The 24,242-nt window shown below is 49.8% G+C and overlaps 8 protein-coding genes across 8 annotated transcripts; 4 read left to right on the forward strand and 4 right to left on the reverse strand.

Moving 5' to 3' along the window:
* Positions 1 to 236: 236 nt before the first annotated feature.
* On the reverse strand, positions 237 to 2,709 carry BO87DRAFT_314248 (cysteine--tRNA ligase; the record flags this gene model as incomplete). The annotated part of the gene is made up of 2 exons (XM_025619649.1): positions 237 to 2,360; positions 2,419 to 2,709. The coding sequence occupies 2 exons, from the start codon at positions 2,707 to 2,709 to the stop codon at positions 237 to 239; spliced, it is 2,415 nt and encodes an 804-aa protein (XP_025477299.1).
* A 276-nt stretch (positions 2,710 to 2,985) lies between these two features.
* On the reverse strand, positions 2,986 to 3,829 carry BO87DRAFT_364374 (carbonyl reductase; the record flags this gene model as incomplete). Its single annotated transcript, XM_025621739.1, has 2 exons — positions 2,986 to 3,751; positions 3,796 to 3,829. 2 exons carry the CDS (start codon positions 3,827 to 3,829, stop codon positions 3,036 to 3,038), a joined length of 750 nt encoding a protein of 249 aa, XP_025477300.1. The 3' UTR covers positions 2,986 to 3,035.
* A 4,569-nt stretch (positions 3,830 to 8,398) lies between these two features.
* Positions 8,399 to 8,993, forward strand: BO87DRAFT_428457 (uncharacterized protein; the record flags this gene model as incomplete). The annotated part of the gene is made up of 2 exons (XM_025627453.1): positions 8,399 to 8,534; positions 8,593 to 8,993. The coding sequence occupies 2 exons, from the start codon at positions 8,399 to 8,401 to the stop codon at positions 8,991 to 8,993; spliced, it is 537 nt and encodes a 178-aa protein (XP_025477301.1).
* Positions 8,994 to 9,221: 228 nt separating this feature from the next.
* On the forward strand, positions 9,222 to 11,191 carry BO87DRAFT_399277 (uncharacterized protein; the record flags this gene model as incomplete). The annotated part of the gene is made up of 11 exons (XM_025625427.1): positions 9,222 to 9,291; positions 9,340 to 9,415; positions 9,535 to 9,606; positions 9,740 to 9,755; positions 9,863 to 9,956; positions 10,220 to 10,325; positions 10,504 to 10,546; positions 10,725 to 10,795; positions 10,868 to 10,895; positions 10,944 to 10,975; positions 11,107 to 11,191. The coding sequence occupies 11 exons, from the start codon at positions 9,222 to 9,224 to the stop codon at positions 11,189 to 11,191; spliced, it is 693 nt and encodes a 230-aa protein (XP_025477302.1).
* A 3,897-nt stretch (positions 11,192 to 15,088) lies between these two features.
* On the forward strand, positions 15,089 to 16,327 carry BO87DRAFT_121324 (uncharacterized protein). The gene has a single exon (XM_025617958.1). The coding sequence runs from the start codon at positions 15,565 to 15,567 to the stop codon at positions 16,192 to 16,194; it is 630 nt and encodes a 209-aa protein (XP_025477303.1). The 5' UTR covers positions 15,089 to 15,564; the 3' UTR covers positions 16,195 to 16,327.
* A 2,111-nt stretch (positions 16,328 to 18,438) lies between these two features.
* BO87DRAFT_378830 (bifunctional C97 family peptidase/thioredoxin family protein) lies at positions 18,439 to 20,585 on the reverse strand. Its single transcript, XM_025623888.1, has 4 exons — positions 20,454 to 20,585; positions 20,377 to 20,391; positions 20,103 to 20,324; positions 18,439 to 20,051 (listed from the first exon to the last, which is right to left on the reverse strand). The coding sequence occupies exons 1-4, from the start codon at positions 20,487 to 20,489 to the stop codon at positions 18,564 to 18,566; spliced, it is 1,761 nt and encodes a 586-aa protein (XP_025477304.1). The 5' UTR covers positions 20,490 to 20,585; the 3' UTR covers positions 18,439 to 18,563.
* Positions 20,550 to 21,894, forward strand: BO87DRAFT_378831 (EF-hand superfamily Ca2+-modulated protein). The gene is made up of 3 exons (XM_025623889.1): positions 20,550 to 20,948; positions 21,027 to 21,229; positions 21,296 to 21,894. The coding sequence occupies exons 1-3, from the start codon at positions 20,946 to 20,948 to the stop codon at positions 21,660 to 21,662; spliced, it is 573 nt and encodes a 190-aa protein (XP_025477305.1). The 5' UTR covers positions 20,550 to 20,945; the 3' UTR covers positions 21,663 to 21,894.
* A 164-nt stretch (positions 21,895 to 22,058) lies between these two features.
* BO87DRAFT_408765 (ubiquitin-specific protease UBP1) lies at positions 22,059 to 24,133 on the reverse strand (the record flags this gene model as incomplete). The annotated part of the gene is made up of 1 exon (XM_025626186.1): positions 22,059 to 24,133. The coding sequence occupies exon 1, from the start codon at positions 24,054 to 24,056 to the stop codon at positions 22,059 to 22,061; it is 1,998 nt and encodes a 665-aa protein (XP_025477306.1). The 5' UTR covers positions 24,057 to 24,133.
* Positions 24,134 to 24,242: the final 109 nt, after the last annotated feature.

The following is a 24,242-nucleotide window of genomic DNA, read 5'->3' on the forward strand; positions in this document are numbered from 1 at the left end:
CAAGAGGGTTAAGATGTGTTACAATGATAGGTGATCGGCAATAGAATTGGATATAGCTTCCAGAGCGTTTCGTCAACAATGCGTAGTGCTACTGGCACAGTTACCTCATAATGATTTTCTAGATCAAGGTGACGAATGGATGAGGTTCAACTATTCATGCACGTCGGATTTATGTTGATGATCCTTCTGGGTCAACCAAGACGGATGGTGTATTATTCATTGATTCGTATAATCTATCATTTTCCATTCTGGCTTGCAAGCCAGGCTTCGTGGGCCTTCTTCTGGCGCTCCCAGTCTTTCCGAAGCTTCTTGCTCTTACTCTTGGCGAGAGGCTCGCCCGCAGCATCTTTCGTGGGAATGCCGTCTTCGTCCCAAGCGCTGTATTCGCTGGTGCGGAACATTTCCACGGGATTAAGCTTTCCTTTCTCAAGCCGTTCCTGGGCAAGCTTCTCTTGCTTCTCCTTTTCTTGCTGCTTCAACAAGGCTTTACGAGCTTGTTCCTCGCGGGCCTGCAGCATATCCTTGGTGACAGGACGGACGAGCGCGGGCTTGTTTTCGCGGTCTTCCAAGTAGATGCCCAGGTTGAATAGGTCGACATTACGCAAGCGATCGCAGAGAGAAAGTATGTCCTTGGAAGCCTGCTTGGAATCGTCCAAGCTTAGCGAGGCTAATTGAGAAGTGAAATTGTCCAGGACTTCGGAGTAGGGCTTGTCAGAATCGGACACAGTTGCTTCCTTGGTAGCAGAAATGTCCACAATATCCTTCACCTGCTCAGCGGTGATGGGAGTTCCAGACATGGCAGCTTGGCGCAGAGTGTCACGCATGGCGGACAGTGGGTATAGGAAACGCTTGGCTGCTTCCGGAATGTCAGTGCCTTCCCAGCCGATGCCACAGTTGTCAGGAGAGGCCGCGCCATTCAAGCCAAAGATAGTGACAATCTGGGTGACCCATGTACCCATGGATTCAACCACCTTGAGATTCAGGGTTTGGCTATCAAGGGCGTTGAACGTCGTGACCAACTCAGAAATGGCGGCCATGACCTTGGGAGTGTCAAAGGAGTCACAGAAGTATTCGTGGACCTTTTCTTGTGTGGACTTGAGGGCCTGTGCCAAGGTCTCGGATGAAGATGTCGGCGCCTCGTCGGAGGACCGGAAGCTAGAGGGGTCCTTCGCTTTGACAAAGAAGTTGTTGAGCTTTTCTTCCCAAGAAGAGGCATTCTTGATGAGATCATCGGTGATCTCGACACCATCACGCCACCCACCAAGCAAGAAGACGATTCTCAAACTACGAGGAGTGTAGTCACCGCGCTCGAGAGCCTCCTTGACAGTGGTGAAGTTCTTCAAAGATTTCGACATCTTGGAACCCTGGATGGACAGGTGGCCCATATGCAGGAAGTAGTTGACCCACTGCTGCTTATGCTCGCACCAGTAGGCTTCACTCTGCGCAAGCTCGTTGTCGTGGTGAGGGAATGCAAGGTCAATACCACCGGAGTGGATATCAATCTGGCTACCAAGGCAGCTCGATGCCATTGCCGAGCACTCGATGTGCCAGCCTGGCCGTCCTTGACCCCACTTGCTTGACCAGCTGGGCTCACCCGGACGGGATGCCTTCCAGAGGGCAAAATCATCCGAAGACTTCTTCTCGGTTGCTCGCGACAGCGCGCCCTCGCCGTCCCTCAGCAGAGGCTGGTTGTTGCGGTTCCAAGGCTCAAGTCGCGCATAGTGGTTACCAGCTTCTTCGAATGCCTTAATGTCGAAGTAGACGGAGCCATCGGAGGTAACATAACCGAACTTGTTCGCGACAATCTTTTCGACGAAGTCGGCAATCTGCTGGCCGTATTCCGTGACTCTGGTCACGGCATCGGGGTCGAGGACGTTGAGATCCCGCATATCCCTCATGAAGTGATCTTCGTACTTCTTCGTCAGTTTCGTGAAGATCTCGTGCGCATCGCCAGGAATTGTAGACCCCTCCGTCACATCAAGGTAGAAGCAGAAGACATCCTGGGCGGCGTCGTAGAAAGCCTTGCTGGAGGCAGCATCGATGCCCGAGAGCTTCTGGGTGGCCTCCGCAATCGCCGACGTCGTGGCTGTCACAGTCTTAATGTGCATCTTAATCTTGACCTCCGCATCACCGGGCTTCTTGTCTGCCTCCAAGGCCCCTCCCTGCAGAACAACTCCATAGACCTTCTCAGCTTCCGCGACAAAGTTCTCGGGCTTGGTTTCGGGATCGACCAGGGGAAGGTTCTTCTTGATGTAGGCGCTGTATGCTTTGCGGGCGGTTTCGAGGACTTCGGGCGTAACGGTGGGGTGCTCGGCAATGTACTTGTTGAACAAGTGCTGTTGTCTACCGCGCAGGATGATCTTGGAGCCAGAGTCAATCCTCAAGAAGCTATTGTATCGGCGGGGTAATGACACATACCTTGTCATCGACGTCGGTGATATTCATGACAAACTCGACGTCGAACTTGAAGTAATCCCTAAGGATTCGACGCAGGATATCGGTGCTGACATAGTTTCTGGCATGACCCAGATGCGCATCGTCGTAGACTGTCGGACCGCAAGCGTACCACTTAACTTTCCGGCCTTTGGGGTCCAATGGCACAAAGGGCGTCTTAGATCTGGTGAGGGAGTTCCATACTTTAAGGGAGGGCAGACGAGTGTCGGGATGAGCAGGGGGTTGCTGCCAGGGAGGCTGTTGGCGACTCTCCATGATGGCCGAGCGAGAGAACCGGCGTGATGAAAAGAGCGACCGGCAAACGAGGGGTAATCGTGGTGGTGGCATAAAGTGTCTGGATGGTTACCCACCAGTTTTTCAGCAAATTATAACGACTTGCTTTGACGGTCTGCCACCGATTGGCTTCACCGCCGTCATCCCCGCTTTGGGCTGGGTCTCGTGACTGGCCATGACTCATTCAGGCACAGGCCATGATTGGTTTAGTTTGATGCCATCTACTGTTTTGCTTGCAATCTATACGCATACTCATTGCAATATACAGACTAATATACACTCTCGAGTGATACAAATTGAAAGACTACTCAGAAGGGTGATACTCCATATACTCCCAGCACCTTTCCAACATCATCATCCCGCTCCCCTTTCACCACCGTCGCCACCCTCTCTCCTCCATCAGATGGTTCTGCAGCATTACGTCGTCGCAGTGATTCAGGGTCACCGGTGAGATTCGTGGCACACAGCCCTGGATCGGCTCCAAACACTTTGAAACCTTCATCTTTGAGGCGACACATGTACAAGACCATCATCATGTTCAGTGCAGCCTTGCTGGCCCGATACTCCGTAGCACTGGCTATGTGAAAGGGAGATGACGGGTCTGCCGCACGACTAATGGAGCCTGTACTCGAAGATACAAATACAAGACGTTTCTCAGATGAATTCCGAAGCAGGTCGAGAAATGCTTCTGTCGTGCTAAGTGCTCCGACCACGTTCACATCCAGGATCTGGCGCATAGCCTCTCGACTTGGCGGATGCTTCATCGAGCTCATGGCAGCATTGTTGACTAGGATGTCAAGTCGTCCATACTGAGCTTTGATCTCGGCAGCAGCAGCATCCACAGACTGATCGTCAGTTACGTCGATTTGAATTGACGAGACACTGCCCTTGATACCGGGGACAGCCTGCAAGGTCTTGGCCGCCTCTTCACCCTTGACTGGGTCTCGCGAGCCTAAAATGACATGGTAGTTGTCGGAGAGGATCAGGTTCTTGGCCGTCTCGAATCCGATGCCCTGGTTTGCCCCTGGAGATGTTAGTTGAAACCAATTGTTGGGCTGGAAGAAGTACCTGTGATCAGGACCAACTTTTGCTCAGCAGACATGATTGGTACAGACTAATAGATATTTACGCAGGTTTAAGATGTTCTTGAGTGATTGCAACCACCGTCACGCTCAACACTATATACTGTGCAGTTCGGAAATATCAAGCCTTAACTCCGATCTACAGGAATGCCCATAACTCCGATAACACCGGCTTCGCATTGAAGGATTCGGAGTTTGGAGAGCTGAGAGCTGCCTGCTCGAATTTTGACTCACCTCAACGTATAAGGAAATAGGTTGCTTTGCGAGCAGAATTGATGAGATGGATTATCACGCTCTATAGTCACCATTCTGCTTCGGGATTTTTGCCTTGGCAGGAACTGGCATACCATTCATGCCAATCATGCTTTAGAGCATCCCGGAGATCTTCAAGCCCATCAAGACCAATGGGATACTAGAGGGAGGGTATTAACCTCCTAATTGACCTGCGTTCCGATGACAGGGAGTGGACCTGGCATCACAGTGCATATGCTCCAAACCAGTCATGCTAGTCATACAGCAGCCACATGCTGAGTATCGAGCAGGACAACATATAGTTAAGGGAACGATGTGAATACCAAGCCCATGATGGGGCTGACCTCGATAACCAGACACATCCGACAAAAGCATAGGTCAGGCTTTTTCCACTAATATATACTATGTAGACATGATCAGACTAGTACGTGCACTAGTCATGCCTTGAGGCTCTACTCTAGCGCATTGGTAATATTCTCGAAGGAGGCGATAGTGATCGGCTCAGATCCACATGTGCACGGAGCTGCATATCGTGTTATGCTCCATACTAGTCGACGAGGAAGCTTGTGCTATTCCTAGATATCTCCCCATTTCCATGAGTTAGTTGATATTCAACAGGTCATTATTCCAATAGTTGTTTCTTCTACGGCTCTATCTAGCAACCTTGTTAAATGAACACCGGGATTCGGCAATATTTGAGACATCATTCATACTATGATGTGCGAGATGTGCCCATCTCATAGTGATATCATTAGTATCCAGGCATCGCAGGATACAGCTATACTCTACCAAATAGATAAATCCTACCAGTGCAAATACCAATTATTCATTATCATCATGTAAACCTACATCTCCCAGCAATAACTACCCAAACTAGCTAAAACGACCCTCTCATTATGATAAAATAAAGTACCCTTTCAACCACACTCGCTTCCTTGAAATCCTATAAATATCAACCATAAAAAAAATGATATACAAAGATGATAATCGCACACCGCTCCGCGCCCCCAGCATTGAAGAACAAAAGAACAACAAAAGAACAACCCACCCATCACCCACACCCACACCCCCACCGAGGTCTAGATCTAGACCCATCCCTCAACCATCATACTTAGTCTAGTAGTCCCACCGCATCAACCAACATCAAACCCGATAAAGAAGAAGAAAGAAAGAAAGAAAGAAACCAAGAAAGAGTTCAATAAAGTGATGCAACCATCCACAGCAAACAAGAAAACGAAACACAACAGAAATAAGTGTAGTACTTCTTTCACCGCTCAACCCAAAGCCACAACCTCCCGGCGAGGATGATACAATATACGTAGTAGTAGCTATCTTGATAATAGTAGGAAGTAGGGGATATCAATTCCCAATCTAGTTGTTAAACTACGTAAGTAGTTTAACCGTTGTTGACCGGCTACAGACACCGACCCGTGGGATAACGGTTATTCTTGATTCTATTATTCCCTCTTTTTCTTTGCTTTTTATCCTGTTTTTTCAACGGTCATGGAAAGTTAAAGATATTCCATATCAGTTTAAATCCTTAAATAAAATAAGTAGTGGTGGATATTCTATCCGCCGCGGGAATAGTAACTCACCTCCATCCCACTACTTACGGCATACATCCCCAAAACCTGCTCTTCTCCAACACCCTTCCACTTGTATAGGAATATATCCCCACACCCACATTATTTACCCTTTACACAATGAAAACCAGAGAAGAGAAAATAAACCTTAGACCAACGGCGTAACCATGACCAACTCTTTTCCCCTCGTGTGTGCCGATCACACCAAGTAACGTAACTGTACAACCAGACTCCCTCCGTACATGGAATTCATTCCCTCACCGCCAGTTCACGGCCCCTCCCCCCTCTTCGGTAGTTAGTTGGTAGACTAGCGGGAACGGAAGGAAAAGGAAAAGGGAAAAGAACAGGGAAGGGAAGGATAAACGGTAAACGGTTGCCGTGACACACAGGATTAATTCTCACATGCAATTAGCCGATGAGATGAGATGAAGAAGAAGCGGAGCGTGAGAAGGATGGAAGGCTGGAAGGCTTCTGGAACGAGGGGATCCTTGTTTCTTTCCTGAGGTGGATAGTATATTCCCTAGATAAGGTAAGCAACAAGTGTAGTTGGAGGAATGAGGAACGAGGATTGATAATACCTATCTAATTGGTGGGATTATTTATCATCGGATATTGTCCGTCAGTTAGCTTTCATCCTCATCCTTATTCGCATCCTTCATTATTTATCCATTACCTAGTGAATACTACTCTTACTCTTACTTACTGTGTAGTACCGATATCTCCCGATATACTACAATCCTTATGGATTATACTTCGTTACGAAGGAATGAATGAAATATATCCCTATCCCATCAACACGTGGACAGCACACCAACAAATATTTCCAAAGTAGTAGGTAATAATATATCCTGCCGAACTCCCGACCGACCGCGCGCGGCGCAACAAGCGGCTTCCTGAATATTATCATTCTCTGATATTATCGTCCCCTATATTCCATCAAGACTCATCATCACGAAGGTGTAGCTAGCTAGCTAGCCAACTAGCATGTGTCATGAAGAGTAAGTATGTAAATACTTCCGTGTTAACCGATCTACCCGGTCAGACAGACAGACAGACAGACAACACCCCCACTTGTTTCAAGGGTGAGTAGCTTATCATGAATGGATGGACGAGGGATGATGGATGATGGAACGATGGAATGTTCGTTAGGCTTACTACTAAGTAACTATCTGCTCCTTATTTTACTTTGGGTACCCAACCAACTAACCAACACTGCGGTGGTGCAGCGGTAGCAGTGGTGTCATATCTGAGACAACTGAATAATAACAACATCAAAATATTAAATATTGAAGTAGCAGGGATCATAATAATATTGATAATATTATTATTGAGCCAGGAAAATAGATGATAGTATTTCTAATCAACCACTGCGTGGAAACGTTCCAGAACACACACTACTATACTTTACTGGTTTGTTACCCCTCCGTGTCAATGTGGGATGAATATTATTATTAGTATTATTATTATTTTTATTATCTTTATCGTCATCATGATGACGGGGATGTCCGGTTGTACGATAAGGCTTTATGTATGTATGTGCTTATCTAGAATTTCTAATCATTCATTGAGTCATTCATTGTTTATTTGTAGTGGATTAAGAATAACTATTCAACTACTTAAAGTATTTAATATTTAAAGAATATCCAAAGAAGTACTACATTCAACTGCTGTGTCACCACTTCCCATCCTAGATAGAGTAAATCGGTGGTTACATGGCAGACGGACGGTGGGTTTGTGGCTATTATCTTGTGCGAGGGTAAATATATTTATCGATTTGTAATGAGTGGGATGAAGTGGCTTATACTAGTATGCAGCATATTTACGGTGTACATGCCAAATCTGATTACGGAGTACTATGCCGTGGCTAATTATATCCATTTACTCTGTCTGAAAATAACCGAGATAGTAAACATGAAGATTACAGTCACAATCACGAGTATATCATAACCGCCCTTGGCGTATTTGCCACCCCGAGGTAGTAGTAGCAGCAGCAGCAGCTGTCAAGATGATCGGTGTCAAGCGACGTGCCAGAAATATGGGGTAAATGTGGATGAATCCATGTCAACGTGTCCATCATCATCATCGTCATCATCATCATAAATCTCAATAAACTCCGACCGCTATCGTACCCGATGGAACCCTAGCATCATTTCCACAAGGCTGAAAGCTTTACGAGGTCTCAGCAAACGAATCGAGCAAAAGAGTGATGCTTTCATCGCGGCTCTGCGATGAGGCTCCAATAATACGACTCCTACTCATGCTACTCATGCTCTCCGTGTAACACGCGAGTGATTACCTGCTGACCCGTACGGCCTTCCCCATCTGGGGATCGCAATCCGCGGCGTCTCCGCGTGTCCGTGTAGATGATCGAGAATGAAACGTCAGCGCAAGCACTGCCCGCCCGCACGTTGCACCGTCCAACCTCACTTTCGTAACCAGACGGAGTATAATGGCCTTGTCTACAGACCCCCCGCGTAGGACGACTCCTGTAGAGATTAAGCGGTCGGTCGCTGCATGGAACAACGGAGCGCATGCCGATATTGAACGCTATCGTAAGCTTGATAGTCATGGTCAGATGGACATGAGAGAAATGATAACTCTGGTGTCAACAGCAGTAAATGACGACGCCCACCAACAATAAACCTGCTTAAACTGCGGAGTTGCCGATTATGTCGCAGGTGGCGGGAATAGAACGAAACGAGTCAAGGCATAGTGACAGACTGACTCAACCGAGCGCATGGACTCCGTGCCGTCATGTCGATAGTACCTCCCTTTGACCTCTGGAGACGGCCCTATCCGGAGATCAGTTCCAAGCATACTAGTATCACTGTGTATGTCAACTCAAGCCACCTGTCCCCGCTCACCCTCGCCACATACCTCGCCTCACTCTGTATGTAGCCAGATGAATATATCACACATTCCAAATGCGACGCCACACATATGATCAGTCTCCCCCCGTGCGAGCCACAGGTCGAGGATCAACCGGGGAAGTTGTTTCCGGACTGCTCAGAAAGACCCGTCGCAGGGTCGTGGATCCCCAAGCTGGGTAGCTCTAGTTGCCAAACCGGGAACCCAGTGCAGACGGAACCACAGCCAGGCATCCGTCTGCTACATCCGCTGCGAGGAGTACACCTTATTTCTCAATCCGTGCTCCGGGACCCGTTCCCCGTCCCAGAATGTGGTGCAGCAAATGTGGTCCTCCCCGGACGGTGTGGTATGTGCTTTCTCCATCCCCAGATACTCCGGGGAGCAAGTGGTACCTTTAATCTCCGCGCAAGGCCGTGGGCGGGGCAGCCAGGGTGTGCGTTGTGAGGAGTCCAAGACCACGCTCCTGGATCTTCAGTCCTAGCTTCTAGTGCCTTTCCAATGTTTCATCCATAATTGAGGGATGGAGAGGGCACCCCCTTCCCCCGGTCGGCGATGCAAAAGTCCCGATTCCCAATCAAGACGAAACCACCATGAATGGATGCATCAATTTTCAGATGCCTAAGGTAGTCCAACCGAAGCGCTAGATCGATAACAAACACCACAAAGGTTGATTGTTTCGCCCGACCAACGAAACCGATGGCATGGCATCATGAGAACCAATAACGGGGGAAGCGGTGAATCACCGCTGTTTGGGAGCTTTGACAGTCCCTGCAGACGCAGTACCGCAGATTAGCAAGGTGGTGGTAGTAGTAGGAGGGAGGGAACAGTGCAAAACACCGCTCATGGAGGGGTAGCACCGAGGCATCACCACGTAAGCTGGGAGCATGCCTTGCATGACGAGCTGTGGGTGGGTGGAAAATGCAGGAGGGTATCCGGGATCATGGGATGACGATGGACAAGGGGGTCAGCACCAATCAGTTGGATGGATCGCCTCGATCGGAAATGCATTTTGCATTTTGCAGTACCCAAAGTCGGGGACAGTCTGGAATGTTAGGCTTGCATACGCGGATGTACCTGGGTGGAGAACTGGCAAAGTAAGTCAATAAGTAAAGTACAGGTGTACCCCAGAGTGGGATCCGGAGTACTTCTGGTCAAGGAGACCAGGAAGTATTCGAGAATGTACTTATGTATGCAAGTGCATACGTAAGTAAGCTGCACAAAATCTAGGAAATGTGCAGCTGGAGTGGAATGCACATGCACAGAGAGCTATGGAGAGATAGTCGTCATTGTCGTCATTATCGTCCTTCATCGAGATGATGATCCATCCACAGTGAGTGGATGTATCTTCAGGACCAGCTGAAGGTATCCAGTACTTTCCTGCTTGACTTCCACCCGCGGCGAACTACTGCAGCCACCGGGGCCGGGGGAAGATGTCCGGCTCACGGTGCACCCTGAAGAACCTGCGATACTTTCCCCAAAAGCAAAAAGGGGGCAAAAGTTCCTCCCCATGCTCTCTCCACTGCTACAGTCCTGGTCCGGCAGTTTGTACCGCGGTTCCGCGGGTCTACCCGCGTCGTGTTCTCCAAAATAGTGCAGTTGATGAGTCTTAAAGGGCCGCGAGGGGGAGCAAATACGGAAGTACTTTGGGTTGGCGGGTAGCTCAGAAAGCTACCGCATTGGGAAGAGACGATCCTCTGATGCCAAAAGGGGAAAAATACTTTTCATTTATTTACTTCTTCCCAAAAGGGACGATCGCTGGGGCGGTGGAGACCATCCAATCCAGCACGGCGGTTCGATCATTCATCGGAGGCGGGTTCCGCACTCCCGCGAGTGAAAGAAAAGCAGTTGTGCATGAGCAGACTATTGACTGAGTGACTGACTGATCGTGGACTATCATTGATTTACTTCTATCTGATCATTTGCCCCCGGGGAAATTAGGGCCGACGGTCTAGAGCCGTCGACGGGTTAGTACCTTTTCATTTACCCGTCAGTCAGGTTCAAAGGAAATGGAACCCACCCTCTTTAGCAACCGAGGTCTGGGCGCCGGCATCGGGTGTGTTGCTCCCAATCACCCGGTCGGGGCCATGTTACTCGTCAACTGACGGACTGACAGGCCAGGCTTTCTTGTCACAGTTCAATCAGTCCCGCTGGGCCGTTTCATTGTCCACCTGATAGCGCCAATCAGCACCGGTAGTACTAGCAGCAACAGTAGCAACCACCACAAGATGAAGCAATTCAAGACGGTCAAATAACTAGTGTGCTTGTGATGGCTTGTGATGGCTGGTGCCCGGTCGGTCAAAGCGTATGCCATTTCAGAAAGAAAGAACTGAATCACATCTTCATTATTATTAGTAGGCGTTCTGGGCATGGTGTTGGTGTGCTCGTGATGATACTTTAGCATCGCAACTCGTACTTTGTCTGGGATGATCAGTTGTGTCGGTTTGATGCTTTTCACACTGCATTGTGGAGCTGAAGTGAGACAGACCATCGGCCAACGTACTTCACACAAAGGTAGGTTGGTAGGTAAGTTGTTAGTGACTAGCTGGGATCATAATTTAGTGGATTTCTTTGGCGCGACTACTATCTAGTTCCAGGGGTACATATGCAAAGAAGTCTAGAATTAGATCATTCGTTCAGGTCCACTGCAACCAACGAAGTCGTACAAAGTACACTGTATGAATTTAGTAGTATGCATTGCATAGTGATTGATTGATCGTGACCCAGAATTGATAAAGCACACTCCGCTTGTTTGATATATATATCTCTCTCTTTCAAACACATACTGCATGCCAGCATATGTACTCCGTAGGTGTGCATCGCATCGAGTCATTCATCCATTCGTTCGTTGTTCATTAAATATAGTACCACTAAGAAGTAAGTACTACTGTAGTACTCGATGCACTGCATACACAATGCCATCTATTCATCCATCCAGCCCCAACTCTGAAACACGCTGTCCCCTGTACGACTAGTCAGTCATCAACAACAACAAAACACTCAGCTGATCACAGGATAGCCAGCGATCCAGCCCTGCGTGTGCCTTGTCAGAATTAGACTACTACTACGGAGTACTACCTGAACAAAGGAAGAGAAATACTAATTTAGTAACTAGGGAAGGGGTGGATAAATCCAAAGCCCCCCAGATGCCGAGGCACTATCCCGCCCGGCAAGGCTAAAAACTACCCGCCTAGATTAACCGTGCATTTCGCCTCTCGACTCTAACAAAGCGCGACGGTCGGAGAAGTACTACTAACTACTAGTAACTAGTGTGATCTTCATCAGCTAGGCTGGACTCACACAAAGAGTAAGATCATTTTTTTCGCCTACTCTAGTTTAGGTGACTGTTGAATTTGAAAATGTAGTTATCCGAAAGAAGTATATTCCCGTTGTTGTTGTTTTCTTTCACAGAGTTGCCTTGTCTGGCCATTTTCAGTCGATGTGACTAGTTCGCGGGCTGAAACGGACAACTGCCGATGAGAGGGAGGAAAAGGGAGGCATGGGGGGGCCGTTACTGCTTCGCCTCCCCCAACTTACTGGCTGTACGGGGGGCAGGGCAGAGCAAGGCAGGGCAGGACAGGGCAGACCGCGACAAACTCAGACAGTGGATGGAATCTGGGGGTGGTGCGGCCCGTCAGATCAGATTTGGGGGCAGATAGACAGGCAGGCACAGCTGACTTTAATCCTATTGATGCCAGTACATAGATAACTATTTACGAGACGAACTGTAAGTCCCTACGCGGGTCCGAAGGAGTAAGGATTACGGAGCGGATAAACGGGCTTGGCGGTGGTACACAACGTCCGGGGTAAAGAAGGGTGATAAGTAAGTAGTTAGTAGTTAGTATCTCGGTAGAAACGCGTGGGTCGCGGGGGTGGGTGGGTTGTTGAACGGGGAACCACACGTCTATGTATTCTGGGTCGTCCCAGGGAACACAACTGTCCCCCGGAACACGAAACAACTTGACAGTAACGGATCCGGGGTCGGATCCGTGCAAGATAGGTTCCATGGTTAGGATGTTGAAATAAGAAGTTGTGCGCCGCCTATTGTTTAAGGGGATACTTACTGTTAGAGTCTATCATTATGTGAAGTGTATTGTAGAGTGTAGCGACTTTCCTATCGGGTTCTGATGGAGAAGTGGACATACACAGCCGGAGTATGGTAGCAGGGCATAAAGGAATACCCGGGATCCACCGCGGATACCGCGCATGGATTAGGTACCCGACTACTTACTTTTGCTTCCCTGGGGCCGGATATGTGGTACTGAATGACCCTCTATCGAATTACTTTATTTCCTTTTCCTTTGCTTGCTTATTTTTGCCTTTTTTTATGCGCTCTGTTATCGCGGCACGAGCTGATAACAATAATCAGATGTCGCAAAAAAAAAAAAAGGAAACCCAATCAATCCTCGTCTTGTTTGCCTCGAGAATCCAGCACTGCCAACAATCCCCATGTCCATGTCCGTCTCAGCCAATTTCTGAGGCGCCCGCCCGGGTGTTTGCCTGCCTGACCGCCAGACCACCACCACCACTACCCCCAAGAAAGAACCCATGTTAGAAGGGAGTTGAAGGGGAGGGGAGGGGAGGGATGGGATGAGTTGTAAAACCAACGCGAGATGCAAAAAGCCTAAACGCATTTGAAACCATCTGAGTCACTTGGACCCCAAGCAGTGCCGGTGCTAAACTAGTTACCTACTATTTTACTTTTCCTTTTTACCCACATACTAGTACATGCCTACTACCGTTATCGCCAGATGTATATACATACTTGCATACTCATACAGACGGGCGGATGTATGTCGACATCCATCGGAAGCATGCTGTGGTGTTAGTTGCTGCGAAGATGCCAAACAACAGACTGAAGCGGTGAGGTCTGAGCGTGCTGATTCGGTCGCGGAATTAGAGGTGGTGGTGATGATGATGCTGTACATTGGCTGCAGGGAGGGGAAGGGGGGATTGGTCTGAATGAATCGTTGGACTGACCGACAGATGGCTGATAACCTGGTAAACTACACAGACCGCAAGAACCCGTTGCGAGATGCACGAGAACCCAACACCGCCTGTCGCATTGTGCTGAGGATATCGCGGATCAAAGCGTTTTTTTCTTGATTTTCGTGTCGGCTACTGTATTCCGTATTGGACTTACTCCTGGTGGTGTTTACGTAGCGGAGGAGACAGCAAGCAGGGCGGGGTTGTGAATAATCATTTAGTTGATTATCTTACGGTGTACAGCCTGCCTGCCAGGTTGGGAGTATGAAACATCCGCCCGAAAATAAATAATCAATATTGGGGGCAGACGGAGTAATTCACATTGACGCGATGTTTCTCATTTAAATTAATATCGTCAGCCGCCGAAAAACAACACCAAATAGAAGGATGGATGAATGATGAGCCCCCCACTGTCAGTCTGTCAGTCAGTCACCTCGGTCGGGTATGGGGGAATATTTACCGGACCCGTATCATGTCAGCCTTAGACTACTACAGTAATACTACTACTGATACTACTAAGATTATGATATTGTTAATGCAAGTATCTACAATGTAGCAACTACTCCGTACACTGCACCAGTTGTATATTCTCTACTCTGGTGTTATTCTGCACTTGGCAAAATGCCAATAAATCTGGGGTCTGACGAACCAAAGAATCAGTTACGGAGGTGCCACTGATGGGAAGCCCGGAGATGTGGGAGAAATCGGAGGGAGCAGTGGATTAAGTTGACTCATTCTTTGACACTTGATCCATCCCCACGCCAGTTCCTTTACCCTTTTTCCCTTTCTTCCCATTTCTGGCCCCCCATCCGAAGCTCCCCGGGCCGCGGACCGGAGGAGCGAGCAAATCCGCCCAGAAATTAAATTAAAATGGAAGAACAAAAGAAAGCCGATAGATCCACGCCCTGGACCGGGGGTCTGGCTGTCAGATTAGGGTCGAATCCACCCGATGGGAATAAATCATAATAATAGATAAATATGTACCTTTATTCCCTGGTCCGATGATGGGTTTCAGGAGTTCGTTGCTACATCGCACTGGACTGATCAACTCGAACATCTATCACTTTTGACAATAGTACCATTCACCACTACTACTATCTACTCTACCTACTACTGATCACAGTAAATAATACTAGTACTAAGCCACTTGGTACTTTCTACTGTGATTGACATACCGCCGCGACATCACCGACATCATCAACATACCTCCACACATTTTCCACACATACACATCCAACTTGTTTACCTACCTACCATTACTACTACTATTACTCCAGTGGTAGTAGTACTTGCTCTCTCGTGTCCAACCACTTTTGATTGCTGCTTCATCCATCGTACAGCGACCGGAACGCCCCTTCCGCCTGATCGCCGCGCTTGACACGCAGGATTACCAGTGGATGCTTTGCTTTCAGGCCAGCATTGCGGAAAATTCCAAGTGATTTCTGGCCGCTTTGTCGGGCTGGTGACTGGTAATTCCCCAGTGGGGCGACGCGCTCAACCCAAACAAGGGAATTTCTTACTTCCACAAAAAAAGAAATTCGATTTTCGGATTTTTGATTTTCTGATTTTCAGAAAATTGAATAAATCGAATTAAATAAATCCGAAGAGGGAAAAAAATCGGATTTGCTGCCAACCCCCCACTCCACACCTCCTTCTTCGTTCTCCACGACGCCTTATCTGTTGGGAGATGCAAGGGAGTCCAGACGCCTCCCCCGATCGATCTGGCCCTTCTTCCATTTATACATTCACCTCATTTTCCTCTCTCCGCCATTTGATCCACCCGTGGAGTGTTCCTTGATCAGCGTCAATCCCCAGATACTCCTCTCCAAGCTTATTTATTTATCTGACTTCCCACTCCTCCTCTCTCATCTCTTGAGTCTTGACCTCCCCAGACCGTGTCGATCTTCTTCACCTCCACTCATCAAACTACTGTCACAGAGCTAGTACTAGTAGTCATACTACTTATACTTCCTGCATCGCTCTGGACAACACCGAGATTCACTCCCATTACTATCACCTACTACACCTACTACCACCACTTACTACTACTGATAACACCTCTTCTCACCATGTATCCCTTTCTTCCCTGGAGTCAGAACCAGTCTAGTGTTCGCTCCTCTCTGAGCGAGGCCACCACTAGCACCCAGAATGTCTCCTTCAGCTTCAGCTTCGGCAGCTCTTGCTCACCTACTTCGATGCCGCCTCCCCCACCACCTTCTCCCACTGATTCCTTGCTCGACATCACTCCTCGAAAGTGCTCCTTTTCTAGCGGCCATGAGATGAACAACTCGTGCGCATTCCCATCTTGGCCCAACCGCCCTTCTCTACTGAGTGCAGACTCAGAGGGCTCCAGTGCCAGCGCCTACCTCTCCGACGAAGATCTCCTCCCCATCGGCTCTGGATCTCCCTGCGAGAGCGCGATCGACGAAGAATCCGCCGCGCAGGACCCGACCATGGGAGACGTTGACCTGACCACCGAGCAGCAGATCCAGATGATTCGCGCCGCAGCGGAAGAAGAAGCGCAGCGCGCGCGTTTCCTTGCTCAGGTGCAGGCCCATGCGAGAGCACAGCAGGCCATGCGGGTGGCACAGATGGCAGCGGCAGAGCGCGAGAACGCAAAGCGCAAGAAGCGCAAGGCCATCCCCGAGAGGAAGCGGCGGACCGCATCAGCTTCGAAAGCCACCGTCTGCCGCGCCTAAGAGACACCGAAAAGGGTGTCATCTTCTCTTTACTTTTTCCCTTCGTTGTAACACCAGTACGCCAAACCATCTACTTGCGCATGTCATGATACCCCACGACTTCGTCACCCCACGCCAACATTTTGGTCCGATTTAGCCGGAGATTAGGGTTGTCGAATGATCGACGCCGATCTGTCTCCAGCTCAGCTGTCCAGAAATGCGACCAACACGTCTATCTGGTTGCTTTCTTTTTTTACTTTTTTCTTCTTTCAACTATCTTATCCTTCTTATTCCCCTTTTTGGGAAGCCCCCGATCTGAGTGGTTGCCGCAAAAAGCAATCAGTCAAGGTCCCCGCCACAATGACACACTTCTGGCACTGATGCTTGTGAGGTCGAGACATCACAAGGCTCGGACTTTCAAGAACAGGGCCATGAATTAGCATGATCGGGCATGGGACCGGGGGAATATGACGACAGAGGGTGCACGTGCGACGAAGGAGTGGGAGACGAAGCGAGGAGAGATAAATGGTAGGCGCCGTAGCCGGGCGGAATTGGCAGGCCGGAGTTGCGTCTTCGCGGCCTCTGATTTGGTGCCCGAGCTTGGCTGCCTGATTACCTAATTTCCCTGTCGCAGCCGGCGCATTTGATGGAAATTGGGGAACATTCCCCTCTCTGGCTACTGCTGCTGCTGCACGCTGGACAGGGCCCTCTGCTGCCTATCATTCTTCACAACCTCACCGCCATTGTCAGGGCACGCTCTGATCGCATTCCCTTCCCTACGGATGGTGACTCACTCCGATCATGCTGGCCCAAAGGGTCATGGCACGCGCTTGGATACTCGCTTCACGTTGCGCACTGTGTCTTTCCTTGCTTGTGGTTCTTTGTCTCCCCGGTTTCTTTTCTTTCCCCTCTTGTCAACCGGGTTTCTTTACTCTCTTAATTATTGTTACGTTTCATGCGTTGTCGCGTCGGTGTTGATGGTCATGGATTTAGCAACATTTTGGGATACCAGACCCAGATTCCCCCTCAGCTGGGTTTCGTCAGTGGTTTTGCTTTTTCTTCTTTACTCGCGATTTCCGATCTAATTATTGCCCCTTTCTTTTGTCACTTTTCTTTTTGTTATCAGCGTCGGATGTTCAGATACCCCGTCTTGTATGTCATCTTGTTGTTTCCTGGCGCTTCCTTGTTTCGTTTTCCCCCTTCATTCTCATACCCCGAGCGTGTTACACAGAACAGCTCCCGCGTTACTTTAGATGGATTGCATATTGCATAGCTCAGCGACATACCCCATTAATTCATGCAGCGATGGCCTTTGTTTCACTACTTGATTGTCTTCCTATTTCCTATTTAGTATGGTAATACTTAACTACATTCACATGGTGAATGAACGAATCAATGAACAATAACCACCGAAAATGAAGTGGTCTGATAACATAATAATTCTATCCTACTATAATAGATCCCATCCTATACCATCCTAGCTGTAACTGTCATATAATTTGAACCACAATCCCACCTGAACAAATGGCACAAGTACCTGCACGGCTATACCCGACGCAAATCCCGTTAGTTCGACCTCGACATCCTACTAGTAGTAGAGACACTAGGAACTAGCGACTCCTGTAACAGCTGAGTACTACATATCCCCCGCTGTACTTAGAGCAGAGAAAAGCAAAGCTAGGCAGCACATGCAGCAGCATTACTTATTTACTTATTCTTTCTTCTTTCTTGCTTTTCTTTTTTTGATTTACTTCTTTGAAGTCCATCCATCAGCCAGCCACCATCTACCTAACCACACAATTGGTACCTATTTACTATGTCTTTCATATAACTAGTGCTAGAAAATAAGCAGCAGTATATGCTTTGTTTTTCTTGTATGTAAGGTACTTATGAAGACTATGATCGGTTGGTGATCTGTGCTGAATGAAGAGGGTCAGTCAGTCATCACGAGACAGTGTTGATGGAAGAAAACTATTGATTTTTATGCCGTTACCCCTCGTTTTTGTGGTGGTGCTGATGTCAGGCAATTATTGATTGAGGGGTTTTTCTTTCAGTTTGCTGGGTGTTGAGGGGTTTAGAGATTTGGAATGGTGTGGATTGGGAGGGTAGGATGATGAGATGGGATGAGATGAGATGAGATGAGGGATATACTACTTGTGTCGTAGTCGGAGGTGTGTGTGGGTTGGGATACCGGTAGAATATGCGTGATATAGTCATAAAAGGAGATTGAATGTAAGGTCGTAAACTAACAGTGCTAGATAGAGATAAAGACGAAGGAATAAATCGGTTCAAGTAGTGTAAGGAATACAGTAAGTAGTACATCATCTATTAACCCATCTAAGCCATGTATAGGAGTGATTAAACCTAAGTATACTTACGTGGTAGGTATTCTACAACCCCCTCATCAACAACTCCTCTCCCACCTCCTTGATCAACGGCTCCTTCGCTACACTCGGAACATTCTTCTTCGCAACTACCGTCTCTGCAATCCCCATGGCCTTGCAGAGATCCACGACCGCGCTGTCCGGACTAGCTTCGTAGACGAGCAGTCCCAGAGCGAAGAGAAGCCCGTGGAGAGCCTCCTGGCTCTCTTCTTCCTGGGTGATAGCTTCCACGAGCGACGCAGTCAGCTCGACCTGGGATTCCTCGGATAGCGGGTCGGTGTGGCCGGCGAAGCGGGCGTTGTGGTTAAGCGCGGCAAGGTTGTAGGCGAGGGAGGCGGCGACCACGCGGAGGTTAGTGTGGGAGTCAAGGAGGGAGGAGGTGGTGAGGTGGAGGAGGGTTTGGAGGAGAGAAGAGGAGGAGGTAGTGAGTTGGTCGCGGTAGAGAGGGGTGGAGAAGAGGGTGCAGCAGAGTTGGAGCATGACGATGCGGAGGTTGTAGGGGCATTTGGAGAGGCCAGCAGATGGGGATAAGAGGGTGAGGAGGGTCTTGTGGTCGGGCTCTTCGGCGAAGTAGCTGGATACGCGGGGGTCGAGGAAGAGCAGGCGGGTGAGGTCGACGAGAGCGAATAGGTGGTCTAGGGCTAGAGAGCCGTAGGTGGTTTGTAGGTAGGTGGCGAAGGTTGGGAGGTCTTGGGGTAAGGGGGTGTCTGCTGCTGGGGTGGAAGAGGAGGTGCGGTGTTTCAGGTAGGTAATCATGGAGAGGAGGCGGGGGTCTTCGTGGTGAGGGCTGAGTTTCTGGACGAGCTTGTCAAGCGGCGGTACTTTCTTGTAGGTGACATAGTTGGAGATGGGGCGTTGAAGGCTGGGGAGACGGAGTTGCTGGTGACGATGGGGAGGATGAGCCATTTCCAGAAGGAGACGGACGTTGCCTCGTAGTTGGGCTGGGTTGGCGCCGGACCATTCATCGAGCTTCTGGCCCTTCAGGAAGGTCATGAAGGTTGGGGTTGCTCGGACGCTGTATTTCATGCTGACATCCATGGCAGTACTGATGTCGACTTTGATGAGGGTGGCTTTGGCGCCTGCTTCCTCGGCGAGTTCGTCGTACGTCGGGTAGACCACTTTGCAGGGCGGACAGGTGGCCGAAGTGAAGAAGATGACGGCGCATGAGTCGGCGGCGGCAGCTAGGTGGTGCTCGAGCTGGGCGAGGTTGCTTGCGATGCGCACAGAACCTTGAGTAACGGGGGCAGGTTGCGCAGGGGCGGTTGGTGCGCTGGTGGAGGGCGTTTGAGTGCCGGCTGTGCCAGTGCCAGCGCCAGTGCCTTGGGTTACACCGCGCAGGGCCATTTCGATCTGGGGCTTCATCATTTGCCCAAAAGGGGTGCTCAGGAAGGTCTGCGGCAGGTTTTGAATATGCTCAGGGATGCCTTTGCCGAGAGCAAGCATGGCCAAATCCTGCGTGAAGTTGTTGCAATTGTGCAAGAAGAGGTCGTAGGACTGGACGGCCGGGTTAGAGAGATGACCGGGCTGGGGATACGGGCTCTTTACCTCAGGGGTGTAGATTTCCGCAAGCGACTGGATGTATTCTTCGATTACATCCATGGGGAGCTCGGTCTTGCCAAGATGCAGCTTCTCCATGGGCTGTCCATGATGAGTACTGCCGGGGACGGCCGTTTGGATGCCCTGGCCAAAGTAATACTCGACGCCGTTCAGCACCAGCGATGTGTGGTAGATGGCATCGATTAGCGTGCCCGTCAGGGCCAGCGAATACTAGACGAAGTTAGACACGAGGCGACTCTGCCACAATCAATGCGTGTCTCACCATTCGCGCAAGACCCTGTTCCGCATTAGCCCATGACTCCTTGACTAAACATGTACACGTGAAGCTATGGAAATCACCTTGGATAGGTCATAGACATACAGCTCGACATCCATGACGACGGCTGCTGACACAGAGGTCTTCAAATCAACGCTGCGAGGTATAAGAAAGCACCAGGAAGACTGAATCGCAACTCCGAAATTCCTGGGAAATGTAATCCTCGCCGGCGCAAACGCAGCTGAAGAAGTAACAAGAAGAACCTCCAGGCATCGCGGGGTTACGTCAGCAGCCCGCCGGCCATCACGAGATTAACTGCAATCGAAGACAATGGAAGCAACCCTTCTTCTTCTCACCTCATCTTCCTCGGAGTCATTGGCATCCCCATCCGGACTCCCAACGGCAGTGCGATGTAAGTCGGCAAATCCCGATCCTTACCAGCCTACCAAATGTCCATGGCTCATCCGCCCCCGCGCCTTATCTCCAACCACCCTTTCCCTTGACATCATCGCAGTTTGCGACAGCTTAACATCTACCTACACACTACCAAAGAGGATACATAACCAATCGGTACCATGGTAAGTCACCATTGTGCTTATCGCATGTACATACTCTCTCTCAATCAATGCGCTAACCACCACCATCACTACTTCCAGCCCCCCAAAAAGCGCAGCGCCCCAAGCAGCGGCCCCGCGCCCAAACGCGCACGCCAATCCAAACTCGCCAAAGAAAACGACATTAGCGCGTCGGAGGAAAACGAAATCAAAGAAGTATTCCACCTCTTCTCCGAGACCGTCGAGGAGTTCGCAGATCAAAAGGAAGGCGTGATCCCACGCGGTGATGTGCGCAAAGCCTTAGTGTACGGTTCCCCTTCCCTAGACATCCATATTGCGACGAAAGATTCCCTAACTCAGTGCAACAATAGAGCCCTCGGTCTCGACCCCACCGACAGCGAAGAACTCCACTCCATCATCTCGGCCGTCGACCCCACGGATACCGGGTACGTGCTGTACGAGCCGTTTCTGGCTGTCGCGGCGGCGAAGCTACGATCTAGGTCTGATGATGCGATGGCGGCGGAGGTGGATGTCGCGTATCGGTTGTTTACGAGGGGGTCGGGGGGATTGATTACGTTTAACCATTTGAAGAGGATTGCGCGCGAGTTGAAGGAGGACGAGCTTGGGGATGAATTGTTGAAGGATATGATTTTGGAGGCGAATGGTGGGGCCGGAGTGCATGCTGGGGTTACGTTGGAGCAGTTCCATGATGTTATGACTAGGGCCGGAGTGTTTTGATTGTATTTCTTGGTTCGTTTGATGGGGATATGGTATGGTTGGGTTGATATTTCAGCGGGCGTTGGGTATGTGATTAATCCTGGTTACTGGGGTGTTGTTTACTATCTGGGACAGGGTGTTGGGACATACGGCATGCTTCTTGGGGTTATACAGGATCGGTTATGGAGTGCCAAGAATAGTGTACTTTAGCTATAAAGCGATAATCAGATATCAAGTACATACAGTGTTATACAAAGCCGTGTTCAACGTCTCGTCGATTATTCCAGAGCAAAACGTACAGCAAACAGTCAAGAACATGTGGATAAACGCTTTCTAAAGAGTCGTACTCGGGGTATCATATAATGCTGATATACACAATCGGGCAGAGCAAGGTTGGGCAATCGAGACAGAAACGGTTCAGTCAACGTCGGACATAAGCAGGGACTTCTCAGACCAAGGTTCAACATTTAACGCCGTGGAGACGCTGGTCGCTTGCGATACATCGGATGTGGAGTCTCCTGTGGCAACAGATGTTGTGGACATGGTCTCCGATGGCGTGCAGCTAGAAGAAGGCGCTGAACCCTCCTCTTCCGCCAAGCCAGAGTCCACGTCCTCTGCAGCCTCCGGGGAGTAGTCGTCAACTGCCTCGTAGAAGAGCATGAAGGCGCCGCCCTGAGACATGACGCTCGCTTCGCTGACCATCTGCACGTCTTCGTCGCTTAGCCTGTACCAACGCTCGTCTCTCTCCTTGTCTCCATCTGCCTCGATAATTGCGTCCGGGACGTGGGCCGGAAAACTGTCGGTCGGATATTTTCTGTAACATATGTAATGGCCATTCTCATGACGGCCGTAATGAGTGATCACAGCACGCAACTGATAGTGACCGCCTGCAGTTGCGCCTCTTCCTGCATGCGAGAGCATGGATACGCTGGGATTGGTCTCCCAGGCTTCAAGATTTGGCTCCCCATTTTTGGAAACTCCGCCCAAGCACCATGGGTTCAAGTTGAGGGCATTGGGAAACTTGACGGCTGCGTAATTCTTCCGGAGCATTCCTGTAGTTTCGTCGAACATGCTGCGGTTGATGTGAATTACTAGGCACTGTGGGGGCCTGGCAACCACGGCCTGTCTTGACTTGGTCGTCGACACTCGATTTTTTCCGGGAATATGGCATTTCTGAGAGAGCGTCTTCTCTGCAAAGTCCTCCTCTCCCAACGCTTGCTCAACGGCCTGTAAGCGTTCCTGTGCGGAGCTTCGAAGCGCATCTGATATTTTTGGTGATTCCGGAGTAGCACTCGGAGTCTCCTCATCATCGCTGATTTGCCTCAGCAGGTTCAATAGCTGAGACTGTACCCGCAACAAGGTGCACTTTGCGCATTCCACTCCCTCAATGGGCTCCAAATGCATGTAATGATGGAGACACTCTCGGATGTCGTACTCAAACTTTGGACCGAGCGGGACAGTCAAGCAGTTGAAGGGAATGAGCGAGAGCCCTTCGGTCCAACCACACTGGATGCAGCCAACTCTTTGCGCAAGAAGACCTTCCAACGGATTCCGAAAGACCTGGTTACCAGTTGACCGTGACTCCGCCCCACTGTTTTCTTGTAGCTCCTGTGATGAACCAGACCCAATCACATGCTCCTGCGGTCCTGCCATCTTCAGGCCCAAGTTGCGCGTGTGTCGCCGAGTCGCCTGCTGGACCTCCAGATCCAACTGATCAACAATCTTCGAGAAGTACTCCTGTGCATCCTGCTGCTGCCAGCTGCTCATCGATTTGAGATCCGCCGGGGTCCACAGACGTTGGCCATTGCTGTCTGCGCTATTGAGTCGCTCTATGATATCCTTCAAAGCTTGATGCGTGGACATAAGGGCTTTTTCTCCTAGCTGCTCAACATTCTGATCCAGAAACTTCTCTAACGACTGGAGAGATGCCAGTCCTTGTATGATGCTATTCTGATAGCACGAATTATCCCAGTTTCCGAGCCCTGGCGGTACGTTGTTCTTGCTGCTTAAGAGAGAGGTCCCGAAACTCGAGAAAGCCGGAGCGCGAGGGAAGAGGGAGGAGAAGGAGGTATCGTCAAGGCCGAGTATCCGTTGCATCGCTTCACTCTTGGCCTCAAAGGTCATCGAAAGAGGGTTCTCGTCGGTCGTATCGGAATTCCGTGTCTGGTAATCCAGGGCGGCAATCAGTCGAGAAGGTGTCAAATGGACAAGTATATTCCAGGCTATCCGAGCCACCGACAACGAAGCTGGACCCCAATAGCTGATGGTAAAATACAGAGTGATGAGCGTCACTAATATAGAGGCAACTAAGGATGGATTGCCCTGCAGTTGCTGCAGTACTGTTTCATAGTTGCTGCGCTGCACGTTGAAGGGATTCGGAGTGAGGAAGTTAATCCCCTCTCTGCGAGCATTCATGGCTGATGAAAAGGAGGCAAAGTCCACGGCATAGGGACGAGGACATTGACATCACTTAGCAGAGCAGTTAGGAGGCGACGACCACGTCTGGCGAAGTGACGACTGGATCGACTTGAGCAGCCAGTGTTGCGTCGCAGAATAAGCAGCGGCCGAGTGCGATCCAGGTGTCTTCCGCCACCCGGAAAG

Source organism: Aspergillus neoniger, assembly GCF_003184625.1.
Source record: "Aspergillus neoniger CBS 115656 unplaced genomic scaffold BO87scaffold_27, whole genome shotgun sequence".
Lineage (NCBI taxonomy): Eukaryota > Fungi > Ascomycota > Eurotiomycetes > Eurotiales > Aspergillaceae > Aspergillus > Aspergillus neoniger.